This window comes from Vulpes vulpes, unplaced genomic scaffold (assembly GCF_048418805.1).
Source record: "Vulpes vulpes isolate BD-2025 unplaced genomic scaffold, VulVul3 u000000652, whole genome shotgun sequence".
In the NCBI taxonomy this organism is placed as follows: Eukaryota; Metazoa; Chordata; class Mammalia; order Carnivora; family Canidae; genus Vulpes; species Vulpes vulpes.
In genome coordinates, this window is record NW_027325771.1 from 2,690,425 (window position 1) to 2,709,432 (window position 19,008).

The 19,008-nt window shown below is 42.7% G+C and overlaps 1 protein-coding gene across 2 annotated transcripts in view; it reads right to left on the minus strand.

The window, feature by feature from the left end:
* Positions 1-299: 299 nt before the first annotated feature.
* Positions 300-19,008, minus strand: part of MCCC2 (methylcrotonyl-CoA carboxylase subunit 2) — a 71,335-nt gene continuing 52,626 nt past the window's right edge. For both annotated transcript variants that reach the window (XM_025982129.2, XM_072745356.1), the window contains exons 11-17: positions 15,686-15,758; positions 12,022-12,098; positions 11,288-11,354; positions 8,962-9,118; positions 7,993-8,107; positions 5,058-5,143; positions 300-2,393 (exon numbers count right to left, since the gene is read on the minus strand). In XM_025982129.2, the coding sequence (XP_025837914.2) occupies positions 2,276-2,393; positions 5,058-5,143; positions 7,993-8,107; positions 8,962-9,118; positions 11,288-11,354; positions 12,022-12,098; positions 15,686-15,758 (693 nt within the window). In that variant the 3' untranslated portion in view covers positions 300-2,275. The remainder of the gene's footprint in view (positions 2,394-5,057; positions 5,144-7,992; positions 8,108-8,961; positions 9,119-11,287; positions 11,355-12,021; positions 12,099-15,685; positions 15,759-19,008) is intronic.

The following is a 19,008-nucleotide window of genomic DNA, read 5'->3' on the forward strand; positions in this document are numbered from 1 at the left end:
GCATTCAGATGGTCTCCACAACGCCTTACTCTCTCCCAAGGCTACACTCTTGAAATGGCTCCCTCTACAGAATGAGGAGCTTTCCAAGGAAAGGGGAGGGGGCGTGGAGCCGCCCACTGCACTGTTCTGTTTAGCGAGTGAAGGAGCAGTCAGGTCCTCTAGTCAGGTCTTCTCGGGGACCTCCTCTGACATCCTTCTGAAAATGCGGCCTGCCCCTGAACTGTGAACATCTGGGCACATCTCAAAAAACCTAAACTGACTTCTGATACACAAATGCTGCCTAAATGGAACATCACACACAATGTTTGAAATATTTTATTAGGAAAGCACCTGATAGTTGCATCAGATCATATAATCACACAATTTTAATGTGGTCTGAAGACATCCATTAAAGTATGGATTTCTCATTCATTCACCATATCATATAAGCACCTACAAGTGCTAGGGACTGGAGGGGCAGGCGAAGCAGGAGATCCTTGCTCTCAGAGAGCAAGGATCCTTGCTTACATCCTAACAGGAGGGCAATATTAAAGAAATGTTTGTGTTTCTCATAAATACGAAAGACAGAGAGAGTGGCTGGTGTTTTACAAGAGCACATACTGTCTGACCCAGCCCGGGGAGGTCATGGACAAAATGGTAAATGTTTAAGGGGAAGTAGAATGGTGCAGGCAGACGGATCCTTGCGGGGGAAGGACTCTGTAGGTTCAGGGAATGAGAAGTCCAGAGCAGCTGGAGCACCAAGGGTGAGGAAGAGTTAAAGAGATGAGACAGACGAAGGGACATGATGGCCACAATCCTGGAGACCATGGAGGGTCTCGCATTTTCACCGGGAGCCAGTGAGACATTGAAGCAAGGGGACAGCCTGACCAGACACGCACTTGGAATGAGACTAGCATGGCCACACTACTCTCCCCACGACGGAGAGGCAGTGCAAGCTACAACTGGACACAGACCACTTCTAAAGCCCGCCGCGGCGGAGAACAAAAGTGATGGGGAATTCAAGAGACAGGAGGCAAAATCAACAGACTCTGATGATTGAATCTGAGGCTCCTGTTAGACCATCATTGTGCACAAAACCAGGAAGGGACATACAGGTCTGGAGCTCAGGGAGATGTGTTGAGGCAGGAATCAGGTGCATTCAGGCAGCAACCAAAGCCAGAAAGGGCTAGACCAACCCAGTGAGAATAAACCAAACCATGAGAAACACATATATTTAAGAATGAGCAAAGCGCCGGGGGCTGGGGGAGAGGGAATGGGGAGTTACCAGTAACAGACTTTCAGCTCGGAATATTGAAAAGTTGTGGAGATGGATGTGGACGATGGTAGTGTAACCGTGTGAATGTTTTCAGGCCACAGAACACCTAAGAGGGTGAAAATGCTGTATTTTATGATACATACATTTTACCACAATTAAAAAAAAAGGATGAGGAGATACTTCCCTGTTATTTTTGTACCTTTTAAAGAATCTGTTCATCTTTTACTAGTGAAAAATCAGGATAAACGGTAAAGGGAGTGTAAGAGAAATCGGTAGAGGAACAGGGCCTGGCAAAGGAGATGAAACAAGAAAGGCCAAAGAGGTTGGTAGAAAACCTAGAGTTACGGTCCGGACGCTAAGGAGAGCACTGCTAGGGGGAAGCATTCCACCGCTCTTAATGGCGCAGAGAGTTCGGTCCAATAAAACCACGAAAGAACCCACTGGTTTCAGCAACGTGGAAGTCAGCCTTGGGGACGGCTGTTGGCAGTAGAAGCCGAGGAGGAGGAGGAGGATGAAGAGCGAAGCGAGCAAACAGGACCCCGAGCGCAGACAGCAACAAATCTGACTGTTACGGGAAGGAGTGGGATGATGGCTGAAAGGCAAAGTAACAGATGCTTTTAAAAACTGTGTTAAAATCGCATCGTGCACAATCAGCAAAACATTCATTTCAGTGGAAAAGCAACTTTCGGTGAATAATCTCCATCATATCTGCAATTTATAGGTTACAGAATTTTCCCCACTATGCGTGGGTGAGGAAGGGTAACTGTAAATCATTCTCTTCATTTTATGGGCGGCAAAGGTGAATCACAGAAAAATTTCTCTGGGAAAATTGACAAGGAATTGAAGTTCATCAAATAAATATCTTCACTGATTTTTTTTTTAAGGTAGAAAAATACAATGTACTGTGTTAAGAAAGCAATTTTACTCTTATAGCCACATGTTGGAGAAGTCTAAAATTTTAAGGCTACTAAGTCTATTAATTTTTGGTACATGTCCAGTGGAAGACGCCGTATGTTCCAGTTACATCCTGAAGATGCCAAAGTCAGTCTTCTGGATTGGTGCGTTGAGGGCTGCACTAAGACTGAGACCCAGGACCAGTCTGGTGTCCACTGGATCAATAATCCCATCATCCCATAGCCTGATAAAAAGAACAAAACACAAGTCATTAGGAATCTATCACCAAATTACCATTTACACAATTTATGCCCAGAGCTGCGGAGGTTATTCCTCAGGTACCATAGGGACCTACTTTGGTGTGCTACATTCTCACGACTGAGGCCACACTCAAAAGGAGGAGGAGAGAGAAAGGAAAATGACAGGACTTTCATCCCAGGCCCTTCCAGCACATCAGGGTGAGCTTCTGACTTTGGGAACTGCTTCAAGGAACCTCAAAATAATCCTTGATTTTAAAACATTTTTACTTATTCCAGAAAAATGCCTGCTGTGCCTCTTCTGTCCATACCTGGGTACAAGTTGCCATGTTCCTGGTAGTAACACGGAGAGGCACATGAACCCAGGTAATAATCTTAAACCAAAGTCTCTATTGGGAAAGGTGTATCTCCCCCAAACTCCCAAACTTTTAAGAAACTATGAAAATTACTGAATAGACTCCACTACATTTTCTTAATAAATGACCTTCCGTATATGTTCTTTATTTTTTGCTACAAGAGGAAAACAAGTTGTTGCTTGAAGTTGCTTACAAAAGAAACTCTGAGGTAGGAATGTGTTTGCTTTTCACTGACAACCTCAATTTTATAAAGAAACACGAATGAGAAATACTGCTTTTTAAAGGTCATTAAGTAGGTGGCAGTTTGGCTTTCTTTAAACAAACTGTCTTCGGTATCTGGACAATAGCATTAATTATTAAACCATACTTACATCGACAGGCCATGAATCAAATCTTTGCTCATAAAACATTCATAATAGGGACCCTGAAGTATCAACAGCCCATAAGGAAAGGCCACGGTTGCCATGCATGACCAGGTCGATTGATGACACTCCCTTCTGAAGCCTACAGCAGAATAATACAGCAGGCACAGTGATGCCGGGGCTGCTTCGGGGTGGTCGTTAAAAAGACCGCTCCAGGTAAGAGGGATAAAAGGACCTGATCAAATGCCTGAAAAAGTTCTGATTATAGAAGGAAGTTAGCAGAAGAAACCAGGCATGTACATGAAGGATGGAGAGAAACCCAGGTCACAGTAGCCCATCACGGACGAGCTCTCTGAAAAGATGGTTCCAACCCTCTGGTCAGCAGAGCCCAAGCAGACCAGAATTTTATTGAGAAGCTAAGATTTATTCAACCTGACAAAGGTGTCATAAACTGGCTTGAAAATCCTTTCATTTTGAAAGAAAATTGTTGTCCCCATGCCGCCAAGGGTTTCCACAGAAGGGTTCAGCATCTTTGGGTTATAGAGGAAAACTTTAGTGTCTGATATTTGTCTCCAAAGATAAATCTACCCAGGCCATTTGCTCTTCTGCCTTGAATACAGTCCATTAAAATAATACTAACACAAGTATGAAAATAATAAGGGATTCAGTCTTTCTCAAAAGATGATGTAATGATGTAGCCTGGGTTGAAAAAAAAGATGCACTATTTTTCAAAGTTTAATATTTCAACTGTCCTTGTGAATTTTACTCAAAATCTTCTGCAGAAACAAAAAACTGTAGGCGAGCTTACAATTTATTATTTTCTCTTATACCTTTCTTGGGGTTTTTCCATATCTTCTTTGCTTTTACTGGCTACTACAGAAGTCTATTTAAGTGATGGTAAAAAGAATGTGTTTAATGTCCCAAAGACTATAAAATACTTTGATCTTAATTAAATGAATCAATGACCTACAACAACAAAATATACCCATAAATTTGCTGGTGAAAATTCATATTAATAGGAAGAGAAATGGGCTTTCTGAAGATGTCAAATGGTGTTATTTTGATTCCGAAACTGATTATACTCTTGAGAATAAGTATGTTCAGCCCTTATGCCCCCAGCGCGAGAAGCAGCACCTGCCACAGACGTTGTGTTCAGATGACTGAAATAAATTTTAATTTATTTTTTCTCTTTCCAGTTTGCCTTCACCAGTAAATGACATAAATCACCGCATAACCCAATTTTAAAAGACACAAATAGTTATATGCTTTATTCCACCTGCCCAGGGGATAAAAGGAAGATAGGAATCTGAGATTATGCCTCAGAATGAAGAACATGAACATTGCTGAAAACAGAGGTCTGAGTGTACACACGCCAGCGAGTCTCCAGCCCGGGCAGGCCACGATCACTGATTACCTTGGTGAGCCATGCAAGAAACAAATAGAACCAAGAGCCACAACAGCATGTGAAGGGATTACTTGGTGTTGACACACAGACCCTGGCCATGAGTAATCACCTTCTGAACACACACACACCCTTGTCAGCAAGTGCCAACAAGTGTCCAACCATTCTCACATTCAAAATGGAGTAAACACGAAGTAATCAAAAGGGATGGTATGATGGGAATCCACGTGTTTAAGCAAAAATTATAGAAGAATGAATTAAAGGTTTCAGCCTCTGTGGGTCCAGGGACCTCACCTACAAGTGGGATGAGGAAGACGGGTGGGGAGACTGCAGAATCAGTCCTATGGTGGTGGATCCCCAGCCCAGCCCAGGGGAAGGGGTAGTATCTCAGCAGACAGTCCCATGATAGTGGTCACAGTACAAAATTAAATGTGTCCCAACGTTCCTGTCTGGTTCCCGTGAAGGCTGGACCAGCCCAACTGCCCAGATCTGTGTAAGGCTGCTGCCCTGAACCCCAGCCCTGGGCCCCACCTTGCACTGGAATAGTAAGGGTTTCCTTCTTCTTCAAACTTCTTAATGATGGGCTCTTTTAAAGCTGCTTCATCAGCACTGGACAACTGAAGAAAAAAAAAAAAAGGACCATAAGCCTTAAGTAAATCCACTGTAATAAAACAACAGACCCACTCAGGAGAACCTCAAGAAAAAAGCGTCAAGCATTTCATGAGTAATCATGTCACAACCAACATCTGCACAGTGACAGATGTGGAGTATAAGAGATGCCCGAACACTCAGGCCCTTACCTGAGACTTGAGAGTCTGGAGCGACATCCCCCTTACCAGACACAACAGCCTGAGACGTTTTAGGGTAAGATTCAAAACCACGGGTATTTAGGCTAGCAGGCTCCAGCAATGGATGTGAATTATACAGCATAGTGAAAGGGCGACCTTACATGTAGCACTTCCTTTTGAAGGTGGACAAATAGGGAATTTTCATTCAAAATAGCCAAATTCAAAGAATTTTAAGGCCTAAAGGATAAAACATCAACCACAACTTGAATAAACCCAAATAGATGAGAGGTATTTCTCCCTAACTAAAAATTTAGTGGCTTGCTCACCAGTATTGCCAGAAACAAGTGATAATTAATTCAGATGCAAAAATCTTTATGCAAACTAATTTTGAAACCCTGAAATATATTCTATTTCTTTTTTTTTTTTTTTTTTTTTAGATTTTATTTATTTATTCATGAGAGATACAGAGAGAGAGAGGCAGAGACACAGGCAGAGGGATGCAGGACTCGATCGTGGGTCTCCAGGATCACACCCTGGGCCGAAGGCAGATGCTCAACTGCTGAGCCACCCGGGCATCCCCCTAAAGAGTATTTTCAACATCAAAAAGTATTTCACACCAAAAACAAATGAGTTATTTCAATAAATCCAACCTTCTTTCATGTACCTTCATAGTTTAATATAATTAATATGTCAAGAATTTGGAGAGAGAACCACTAAAGTCCTGTACTTTCCTTTCATACATAAAAATAGAACGATTTATATATTGATCTGTCAAAGCAATCAAAGAACTTGTTAGTGAGAGACTAGTGCACTGGGCTATATGGTTTAAAATAACAGGTAGAGAGGCGCCTGGGTGGCTCAGTCCCTTAAGTGTCCAACTCTTGATTTTGGCTTAGGTCAGGATCTCAGGGTCATGAGATGGAGCCCACATCAGGCTCTGCACTCAGCACAGGTCTGCTTGAGACTCTTTGCCCCTCTGCCCTCCCACCACTCACGCTAACACGCTCTCTCTCTAAATGAAATCCTTAGGGATACATGTATCAGGGAGCATTTCATACCCCCCACGAGCCCTAACACACGCACACACGGAAACCTTTCATTTTGCTTGGATACTAGTCGGTACTGAAGTGAGTATGAAACCTCGGGTGAAGCCTGCAGAGTTCCTGCCGCTTGGAGAAGACAACTGAGGAAGTGGGGCACGGATGGGATGCGTTGAGAGAGGCAGAGCCCTGCCCTGCCCTTCTCTTATCCCCACTCTGCAAACTGGACAGTTGACTGGAGGATCCCTCAAGGGAGGAATGACAGTCTTAGAAGGAAAAGCCCTGTCCACGCTATGCCCTGTTACGGTAAAACAGCACACCCAAACCATTCCAGAAACACGCATCAACCACCAGAATGTGCGATACTTGCAGAAGATAGTTTTTAAGTTATAACTCATAAAAATTAATGAAGAGGCACCTGGGTGGTTCCGTAGGTTAAGCCTCCAACTCTTGATTTCAGCTCAGGCCACAATCTCAGGACCATGGGACTGAGCCCCGCACCGGGATTCTCTCCGGCTCTGCCAGGCCACCACTCCTCCCCATCCCCCATTGCACTCACGCACACACGCGCTCTCTCAGAAACAAAACTAATGAACTCGGAACTGCAGAAGGATCTCTGAGACACAAACAAAAGAATCCCCTTTGAAAACCTGCAGTGAAGAATTTGTCTTAATAAATTTTTTTGTTGTTCACTCAACCCCTAGACTGTAATGTGTCAGCCCCCAGGATGTCAGCTCCTCACAGGGGCAGGAACCACATTTTCTCTGAGTCATGTCAATTTTCTAGGGTGATTGGGAGCACGCCGGGCCGTGGAGTGCTCAGTACCTTTTGTCTGATGTTGCTGACAAGACCTAAAAAATAATCCCTTAAAGAGCCTACCATTAACACACAGTGAAACTAAAAGCAGCCTCTTGCTGACCTGCCTGTCATCAAGCTGCCAGTGACCTCTCCGTGATCCTTCATTCATCACATGCACAGGATAACATCACTCATTTCTCACTTGGAGGACTGAGCCCTCCCACACAAACACACTGTGAGGGAGACACTGAAACAACAAAATCCCACTCCTCTCAGTCATAAAATCAAAGGTGTAAGTCACATTTATTTAAGTCTCACTAACTGCAAACGACTCAGAGTCAAACTATGCCTCGGGTGCTCACAGGCAGGGTTTCTCAAGTGTTTTCTTGGAAATTCTGAAAAAATTACATGAAGGGACCTCAAAGACGGTGGCTCTGCGAAGAGAGACAGAGCATATGTAAGTCACACTGCTCAAGGTCAGCATCTTCTAACAATTTTTTTTTAAATTTTTATTTATTTTAATTTTATTTATTTAGGATAGGCAAACAGAGAGAGAGAGAGAGAGGCAGAGACACAGGCAGAGGGAGAAGCAGGCTCCATGCACCAGGAGCCTGACGTGGGATTCGATCCCGGGTCCCCAGGACCGCGCCCTGGGCCAAAGGCAGGCGCTAAACCGCTGCGCCACCCAGGGATCCCAAGGTCAGCATCTTCTAAAGGAAGCCAGGCTCTGGAGTGAGACCCTCACCCCTGAACACGGGGGGTTCCGGGCACGCGGCCCCGGCCGCGAGAGCACTCAGTGCTAAGGGCCAAACCCAGACAAGAAGGAGAAGTGGCATTTACCTGTTTCCCTCTGAGTGCTCTCTGGTTCTCTGCTACTGTGGCCAACACATTGGCCGCCTGCTCTCCTCCCATCACTGAGATGCGAGCGTTTGGCCACAGGTAGAGGAATCTTGGGCTGTGGGGGGACAGAAGAAAAAACTATCAGATTAATTCACGGAGGTTTGCACAGGCTTGTGTTTACTTCTAAATGAGTGGTTCTTTTTATCTAGCTGGACATTACAAGGGGATCAAAAAACAAAAACACACCCAAGCCTGGAACCCACCCCAGGCTCATCTCCAGAGGTGCGGCCTCAATATAGTGGGATTTCTACATTCTCTAGGTGATTGCGCTGTCTGCTTTGATAAATTTCATTTTCTCATTTTATCTTAATTTACTGAGCATAAAGACATTCAAATTATCCCCTTGTTATCTGCAGTCATGTCCTGTTTTCCATTTCTGATAAAAAGAATAAATAAAGCCTTTCTGTTTTATTTTTTTAGTTTTACTGAGAGATTGCCAAATTTGTTAACCTTTATAAACACGACAACTCTGGGCCTGATTGTTCTATCTTAATAACATCTTGTTTTCTATTTTTCTTGCATTTAATATGCTGTTCTTTGAACTTCCTGAGCTGGCTGCCTGGCTTATTGATTTCCAGCCTTCCTTCTTTTCCAATATATATACTTATGTCTACTACACACCCACCACAAAGCAAGACTTCAGCTGCATCACACGAGTTATGATATGTAGTATTGTCATTAGCAGCCATTTCAAAATATTTCCTGATTCCTGTTGTGGATTTCTTCCAAGTAGCACATTTAGCCTGAAAATTTCATCTCACCCCTCCAGATGATACCAATTATTGTATAACCGATCAAGATCTGGGAATGTCATTCTGTGTTTCAAATAAACTGGTAACAAACTGACCATTTATACTTATGCTTGAGGTGTGATTCATTCTTTCAGAGAAGACCATGACAACCACCAACCTATATGCTCTGCCACACATCCCGTAGTTTCCAGCCCCGTAAGACCCTCCAATGATGACAGTTATCTTGGGCACGTTGGCACAGGCCACAGCGGCCACCATCTTGGCACCATCCTTGGCAATTCCTTCAGCTTCATAGTCTCTACCAACCATAAATCCTAAGAGAGACAAAAGGAAAAGAGACTTATCCTCAACAAATTGTCTCAGCACAGGGGCTTGGTGATCAAAGAATGTGACAGGACAAGCCGAAGACCAAGGCCCGCGGCAAGCCCTGCTCTGAGGCCTGGTGCTCACGGGCCTGCTTCAGTACAGAAGCTGCTCCTTCTGGAGTGCTGCCTTAAAACTTTAATGTTTCAGAGACACTAAGAGCCTCTGCCAGGGGCTCCACCACCAGGTACAAGAATTTTTCACAATGACAAGGTTCCTCTACTTCCTCAAGCTCCCGACTCTGCTGAAGCTGCTCTGTGGCCGCATTGGGCCTTCTGGGTCTTGGGCACGTTCCTCCTCCCCTCGCAATACCCCCATCAGACTCACTCGTTATGGGACACCTGTACAAGCTGCGGAAACCACCATACTGACGGGACAGCCCTCGCCCTCGCTGGGCCCAACGTGCTTCCCTGTGGCCCCTCTGAGCAGGGCTCTCACTAGAGCTCACAGCTTCTCTTTCCGCCTTGTCTTGACTCCCTGAAACATTGCACTGAGGAGGGCACTTGATGGGATGAGCACTGGATGTTATACTACATGTCGGCAAATTGAATTTAAAAAAAAAAAAAAAAGCAGAAAGCCACCTTAAGCTATCTTCAAGCTCTCATCCCTCACCCGGCAGCCCACAGCCTCTCTGTTCCCTGCGGAGGATTTTGCCTCCAAGAAGACAGTGCCACCTCCCTTGTCTTTCTTCAACCCTTCCCAGTGTTAAAAACACCACAATCGAGCTCCCTTCCTTCCTCTACTCCCATCTCTGGAAGGAAGCAGAGTTACTCAAACACTGTCGCTGAGCCCTCTTCTCTCCTCTCGGGGTGTTCTTATCTCTTCCCACAGCTTTAAGTAACATCTACACATTCTGAGGTTGCCTACATTTTCACCTTGCAGCTGACACACATTTTCTGTGCTCAAGATTTATTCAACTGCCCTCTGCATACGTAGCTCCGTGAACGTCACACAAGTCTCTCAAATGCAAGGTCGCAGAATCAAACTCAACCTCTGTTCTCTGCCCCCATCGAACTGAAAAACCGAAAAACCACAATGTAAGTGTATCTTCCAAGAAGATAATTAATTTACTGTTGGTTAATAAACCATGAACCATTATAAGAAACGAGGCTCCTGGACTAGTGAAGCCTCAGAATCCTTTTTATCTGCCCTTTAATAAGGTTTGGCACCTAAGGCCCCCTCAGGCTGCTGTCTGGATATGACGCCTCTCAAAACTCATCTAACCAAGTAGCATAAACTTAAGAGTAGCACCAGACGGTTTAAAGCCCTGCTAACTGCTATGAGCCACTCTTTTTTGTTGTTGTTGTTTTTTTTTGGTGAAGGCTTCCCTGATTCTAACAAGTAATTAAGAGCCCTCCTTCCTTTGAGCCTGAGATAACTATGGATCACTTAGAAGATGGGGGGCAGGGGGGGTCAGCTAACCAATTATCTAACTGAAACATACAATACAAATAGTAGAACAAGAGAATTCTGGGGAAAAAGAAATCTACAACCATAAGAAACCTTCAAGATCGTTTCATGTACCCTATTAAGATCATGTGTGAAACATGAAATCCAGAGAGGTGATATTGATCATACCATTCTCTGGAGGCTAAACTCAAATCCCCAGACTGTTGTTCAGGATGGGCGTAGACCTTTTATAATATGTCACCTCGGGCAGAATTAACTACACAATAAACAATGAGGGAAAGGGGGAGCCACAGCATGTGCTTGAAATCCTTTTGGGAAAAAAAGTGCTAGGAAAGAGCTGGGTCAGAAAATATTTTCTGGCAGTGAGATCAGAGAACATTCCCGGCGGAGAACAGAGCCCTGCTGCTGCTGCTGCTGCTGCTGCTACTGCTGCTGCTGGAGGGACAGGTATACGTGTGGAGGGGTGAAGGGAGGCCACCAGACTGTATGACGCGGAACTCGGAAACTGCTTTATCCAAATATGGATAAACTTCTCATATATTTGATTCATAAAGTGTTAACCCTGAAAGAGACTCTATGAAAAGTATCCAATAGACCTTTTTGTTATGACAGAACCATCCTGGGTCTACACGGTCCAATACTGGAGTCATACCGCATGCACAGTGCAGCTCTGGGATAACGCAACAAAACTGATTAAGCTATTGTCTTACCAGTGATGTTTTGAAGGAACAGCAGAGGAATATTCCTTTGGCAGCATACCTGGATGAAGTGAGCCCCCTGTAAGCACATGAGATCATCTTTTTAAAGGAGTTAACAAACCTGCATCCAAGCATGCACCCTGCAAACATCATACTTGGGTCAACAATAACAGAGTCCCCTGTGCATGGCTAGTAGCAATATGACCACGCAGACCCACCGTCAGTGGCACGTGTGACCCTGGTGTACTGCGCTTGTTTTGCAGTCACCTGTGTGATCACTGGCACACAGCTGCAGGAACAAGGTCAATCGCTAGTGTTCTGAACAGGTTGCAACTAAAACCCAAGGAACTAAGAGAAGAACTGCTCATCCGTGGGAGCTACGAGGCAATTCTTTAGTTTTCCACTTCAAATCTCCACAGTATTCTTAGAGCCTAAGGATGTGTGCATGTCATCCGCAGCACTTGTAACTCAAGGATCTCATAAGAACTTTCCTAAGACATTTGATTTTTTAAATAGTGCTTTAGATAAAACAGGTTAATATAAATGTCTGTAAGAACTGTTTCAAACACTAACACACACACGTCCACATGCACATTCACACAGTGTTCAGCCTACTAAGGCATTTGGTTAAATGTTTTAAAGCTTTTAGGCCATAAACTTTCATTCATTACTTGACCTTCAAAAGTTAATTATGTTTCAATTAAAACAGAAAATCTTGCAACACGTTTAACATTAACAGTACTTGCCTTTTTTGCCGATTCAGAAAAGAGAACTCCATTATTTCCGATGATACCTATGGGGTATCCAAATATTCTAGCAAATCCTCAAAAGAAAATTGAAAAAAATATTTATTTTTTCTGAGGGCTTTTAATACACAGCTGACAGACATATTTATGCTTCCTTAATTTCAAATCAAAGTTTAAAATGTAGAGATCATATCTAGGGTACAGAACAGCTCCTGTCACAGTTTCTTATTTCTAAGGCCCCGGAGTCTAGGTTTTTTGCTTCCTTGGATGTGTCACAGGTAAGGCTATCACTTGTCTGACTGGCTGGTTTGGTTAGATGATGGGATTAGGGTGTTGCCCATTCATGGAACGTATGTCAGAGTGTCCACTCAGTCCCAGACGGAGGTTATTCTGGAATGCAATGGATCCCAGACGGAGGGGCCCTTCAAGGCCCACATTCAGAGCTCTCCTCCAGTTTCAGGTAAGTGGCTTGCTTGAAAATGCCTGTGGCGATGACACACACTTGTGGTAAAGGGGATAAAGCCAGCAAAGGCAGACTTGCTTTTAAAAGCGGGAACACAGGGCAGCCCCAGTGGCGCAGCGGTTTGGCGCCGCCTGCAGCCTGGGGTGTGATCCTGGAGACCCTGGATCGAGTCCCACATCGGGTTCCCTGCATGGAGCCTGCTTCTCCCTCTGCTTGTGTCTCTGCCTCTCTCTCTCTCTGTGTCTATGAATAAATAAATAAAATCTTAAAAAAAAAAAAAAAAAAGCAGGAACACAGTCAAGCCCAGAGGGTCATGAGTTTCAAGTAAAAAAATGGCTAAGCTTAGAAGAATGAATGTCACTCCCAGACCCATCGCTGCTGCAAACACCCGCTGCCCATTCGCACAGACACACGGAGCAAGGGAGAAGGAAAGGAAGGGAACTGGGGACGCCTGGGGGGCTCAGTGGTTGAGTGTCTGCCTTTAGCTCAGGGTGCGATCGTGGGATCTGGGATCGAGTCCCACATCGGGCTCCCTGCAAGGAGCCTCCTTCTCCCTCTCTCTATCTCTCATGAATAAATAAACAAAAATCTAAAATAAAATAAAATAAAATAATAAAATATAAAATAAAATAAAATAAAATAAAATAAAATAAAATAAATAAAATAAAATAAATAAAATAAAATAAATAAAATAAAATAAAATAAAATAAAATAAAAAAATAAAATAAAATAAAATAAAATAAAAAATAAAATAAAAAATAAAATAAAATAAAATAAAATAAAATAATAAAATAAAATAAAATAAAATAAAATAAAATAAAATAAAATAAAATAAAATAAAATAAAAAAAAGGAAGGGAACCAGTAGTCAGTATGTGAGGGAGACACTCTGAGGCGATTTCAGGAGGTTTTGTGAACCTGAACACTGTGGCTAGAGAGATCTTGAATTTCAACAAGCCTCTTTAGGACTCTAGGTAGGTGTCAAATACTTGGAAGCCAAGGTCCAAGAAGCCACGCAACCAAAGAGCCCAGAACCGGGCTCTGTCTTCAAGCTCAGGAGGCCCAGGCCGCCACTGACACATGTGTGATACGTGACACAAAGCAGGAGCTCAAAAAATTGCTGAAGAAGAATTAATGGGCAAGAGAGAATGTCAATCTACTGATGCACCAGAAACACTGAGTCGTTAAAAATGTGTTTTCTTTCTTTATTCTGGCCTTGTCTTGGTTTTCTTGGTCTTTCTGTCCTAAAATCCCAACCAAAAGCCAACGCTGTCCATCTTAGACAGCAATGCCACTCACGGAGGCAACAAAGAGGGGTGACGATCCCCCAAGGTCTAGCCATCCACTCTGACTTCCCTCATCCCACAAAAACAGTGAGGAATCTTGCACCCGTCCTGGCAGTGTGGTAACTGCCCCTAAAGTGTTACTGCCCTGTGAGCTGTCTAGACTTTTAACCTCAGCCTGGACTAGGATCTCCAGGCACAGGGCCTGCTAAGGAGGAAACATGCCCCACTATATCAGGGACACGGAGGAAGTACCTTTACCAAACTCCTTCGGGCCAAAAAGGAAAGCAGAATGTCCAAGAAACTACTAGGGCCTATGTGAGGTAAGTGCAGAGGCAGGAGGAAACTTCACAGCTGCCAGACATACCTGATCCTCAGAAAATCCATTCTTCTCCCTCCCTGCCAATACTTGCTCCTCTCACCACCCCCTGCGCCCCTCTTCTCCACCTCACGCCTCTTCCCTTTCTCCGATCTTATCTGAACTCCAGCACAGTCAAGGAGGGACACAGGCGCCACGTATATCCTTAGTACTCTAGGGGACAAAGGTACCACAAGTCTGTCAGCAAGTCTGGGGCAAATTCATAAAAACAGACAGCAAAGACAGCCCCACCCATCTTTGGGAAAGAAGCAGAAACAGCTCTGACTTGTTTCCAACTGCTGCGCGATGAGGGTTACGTCCTGAACTGTTTAGTCACAAATCCTGACTATGTATCAAACAAAAAGCTTCTAATCACTTAAACACCTCAAATACAAAAACATAAATTCCACTCCCAGTGTGAAGCCTTTTGTTGTTCATAAATCAGACCAGGAGAAAGTGCTGTGATTTATCCTTAAGCCTCAACGTATATTTGCAATTTGGATGTTTTGTAGGTTTTTTTCCCTCTGATATGTTGTCTCCAGGTTACTTACTACATTTTCTAGCTTTCATAAGACCTAATAAGATTCACAAAATTCATTTTGCCATTTGGCCAAGATAGATTATTATGGGCCTAGCATCAGTTTCAAATACCTTTCTTTAAAAGCCTACAAACTCAACACTTTAGATGAATGAACTTTTTATAAACTTTTAAAAACGTTTTGTTTTTTCAGATTTGGTTTTCTGTCCTATATTCTCAATCTAGTGTTTACATGGTTCACTGTTAGACCTACATAGAGGTTATGGGAAGGTGTAGCTCACTTTACATCCCTCTAGGAAGCTTATATCATATCACATAAAATCTGCTAGAAGAATTAAAGACTAAAGAACCAAGGAAACAGTGCTGAAATTTTCAAAAATACTACAAATTATCCAGAGAAACAAAAAGAACTACAATTATTTCTGCTAATTTTACTGTGATAAGAAGCTTTTTTTTTTTCTTTTTAAGAGGAGAGAGAAGTGGGGCGAGGGGCAGATAGAGAGGGAGGAAAAGAATCTTACGCAAGCTCTATGCCCAGTAGAGCCTGACATGGGGCTCCATCTCACAACCGTGAGATCATGACCTCAGCCAAAATCAAGAGTTGGATGCTTAACCGACTAAGCCACCCAGGGCCCCCCAATAAGCCTTCTATACAGTGAATGCCAAGCCCCAGACAAGGTCCAATCCCACAGCATCTAGCTGTCATCATCATAAACCCTCTCGATCTATGAAACCATTGAGCTACACATAACCTTCACAAAACAACTCCTTCTGAATAAGGACCCACACACTTGTGCTGCTCTAAATAACAAAGCTCACGCCAAGTACATCAATACCTTGAGACAAGAGATCACCTATTCTCAAAGCCATAGAAAATGTTCAGGGTACTTCGCTGGCTCAGTCGGTGGAACATATGACTCTTAACTGCAGGGTTGTGAGGTCAAGCCCAACTTTGGGGATAGAGATTATTTACAAATAAAATCTTTAAAAAAAAATGTTATTTTCAACTCTTTTCCTTTATACCTGTAACTAATGTGTCTCCATATAAGGCTTTGAACTCGTTGAATCTGCTTCCATCCACGATTCTAGCAATGACCTGAGAAGAAAAATAACAATGTCCCTGAAAGGTCATATTACAAAAAGATTTTTACATTAAGACATTCATAAGGAAAACAAGTTCCCTGTTAAGTTGTCACTCTCACAGAATTTTACCCTACACAGCAAGTCTTCTCTCTAGAATTTCGCTTTATACATGAGGTTAATCCTCTCAAGTCACTCTGGGCCCTGGTTTTACACTGCCCTCTAAGAGCCACAGAACCATGTAACATACCAGAAAAGCAGAGAGACTATAAGGGCTGGAAGGTAGACTCACAGCTTCAGGAACTACTAAAAAATATTAGCTAAGGGTCAGGGATTCAATCATAAAGCAAGGTATAGGCTTAGAGTGAGGAGATTTAGCCTCCAAATGAAGGGATCACACAGGATTTGCGGTCCTAGAGAGAGTCTCAGTTCTCACTTCTGCAAAGGTGGGACAAAGTTGTAAGGATGTGATGAACCTAAAAAGATAATGCTGAGATGAAGACCCAGCTCTGACACCCAGGTCTACTGCTGAGAAACTAGAGTCATAGGCTGATTCCCTAAAATCCTCTAAGCCTCAGTTTTTTCATCTATTTAAAAAAAAAGGTAAGGGGAACCCTCTTACAATGTTGGTAGGAATGCAAACTGATGCAGCCACCCTAAAAAACAGTATGGAGGTTCCTCAAAAAGTTAGAAATGAACTATCCTATGACCCAGCAATTGCATTACTAGGTATTTACCCAAAGGATACAAAAATACTGACTCGAAGGAATACGTGCACTCTGGTGTTTATAGCAACATTATCTACAATAGCCAAACTATGGAGAGAGCCCAAATGGCCACTGACTGATGAATGGATAAAGAAGATGTGGTATGCACATAAAAACTTAAAAAGTTAAAAAAAAAAAAAAGGATCATACTTTAAAAAGTGCTAACTAAAGCACACCACCTGGCCCTCACTGAAAAGTAGCTATTATTATTAAGGCTTCAATGAGGGTTCCTTGATTCTGTATCTGATATACTTGAAGGACCATCCACATATATACATATTTAATCTAAAAGGAGTAATTACTAAACAGTTTATCCTTGGGACTCATCATATACATCAGGACTATTTCAAAGAGTTCCAAACATATTCCAGATTTGTTCAGAAACTATTTTTGATGATACACACCATTTTCTATTTAGTTCAAACTTCCTTTTTCCTGTTAACCCCATCAAAGCCTTGTTTTGTAACATTCAAAGGCTGAATGATGAATGAATACTTCCCAACATCATTCTTTCCAAAAAGCAAGAGCTTACCCTGGAATTATTTTTTATTTTCTAAAAGATTCGATAATGTAACAGGAATGTAAGTTATCTGTTCTAAACACTATGTATTTCCAAAATTGTACCTTCTAAAAACACAATCAACAAATAACAACTACCATTCTTTCACACAAAAATAAATAATAAAGCCACTCAAAGAGCACAGCAATCTAGGGCCACTTAGTATGAAACTATCTTCTATTTGCTATAGGATGACCACCACCCAGCCACATATGATACATTAACTCGTCTTCACAAAGACTCAAACTTCAGGGAACAGACATAGCATTTGGTACTATACCTATTTCTAGAAGTGGAAAGCAATGCTCAGAGAGGTCCCATCCAGAACCACTGACTAGGGAAACAAGGACTACAAGCCAGGTTTTTGAATGAACATCACAGTTCTAGCTCCATAGTAAGACCTCCATACAAGGCTTATTTGCAATCATAGAAAAACATAGGGGATCCCTGGGTGGCTCAGCGGTTTAGCACCTGCCTTTGGCCCGGGGCGCGATCCTGGAGTCCCGGGATCAAGTCCCACGTCAGGCTCCCTGCATGGAGCCTGCTTCTCCCTCCCCCTGTTTCTCTGCCTCTCTCTCTCTCTCTCTATGTCTATCATAAATAAACAAATCTTTTAAAAAAAAGAAAAACATAGCATATTATCATCACAATGATATGCTGAATATGAATCAGCAAAAGGTAGAAAGTCTAGGATACTATTTAAGAAGGTAAAAGTCTAGGGGCGCCTGGTGACTCAGTCAGTCCTGGGATGGAGCCCCAGGTTGTCAGACTCCCTGCTCAGCAGGGGGTCTGCTTCTCCCTTTTCCTCTGTCCCTCCCCTTTGCTTGTGCTCTCTCCTCCTCTCTCTCTCTAATAAATAAATAAAAGAAAAAGAAAAAAGAAAGAAAAGGAGAAGAAAAGAAAAGGTGGGCACCTAGGTGGCTCAGTGGTTGAGCATCTGCCTTTGGCTCAGGTCCTGATCCCAGCGCCTAGGGATGAAGTCCCACATCAGGCTCCCCACAGGGAGCCTGCTTCTCCCTCTGCCTATGTCTCTGTCTCTCTCTGTATTTCTCAGGAATAAATAAATAAAATCTTTTAAAAAAAAAAAAAAAGAACAAAGAAAAGGTAAAAAGTCTATCTTTATAAAAAGACCTCCATGTAAATGAAATGGAACTACCATAAAGGCATGGATTTGCATCTGCTTTACTTATTTCTGTACCCCTGGTGTCTCAGACAATACCTTCACAGAACAAGCATTCAATAAATACTGTCGAATAAATGGAAAAAAGTGGTTACGCTTGATTGGATGAACTCTCAGCCATCTAGAAAACCTGGCTATCTGCAACAACTCATTTTTCAAGCACTTTGGATTGTAAGTACCAAACTCTCTATGCCTGTAATTAACTGAAGAGGCAAGCTAAAATCCTAATTCTATAGCTTGCAATTAACTAAGTCACCTTCCTAAAGTGAAATACCAGCTGGAGTTCCATAAAAATCCAGGATGTTAAGAACCCACAATATAGGGGTATTGCCTAAAATAAATGTGCACATTCACAGGTGGGATATTACATTCATCAATTTGTTCAAAAAAATATTTACTGAGTGCCTACCGTGTCACCAGGTATTATTATAGCAAATAAGACCTAGTCATGGTAAAAGGCTTCATGAAGAACTTTTAAATATTAGAGAAATGTTTATAAATTAAACTGGAAAAAGAATTTTTAAAATACACATGTGGGGGAACCTGAGTGGCTCAGTCAAGTGAAAGTCTGCCTTCGGCTCAGGTCATGATCTCAGGGTCCTGGGATCAAGTACCACATTGCACTTCTTGTTCAGTGGGGAGCCTGCTTCTCCCTCTCCCTCTGTCCTCCCCAACAACCCACTTGTGCTCTCTCTCAAATAAATAAAACCTTAATTAAAAAATTAAAAAACAAATAAAAATACACATGCATTTGTATGTA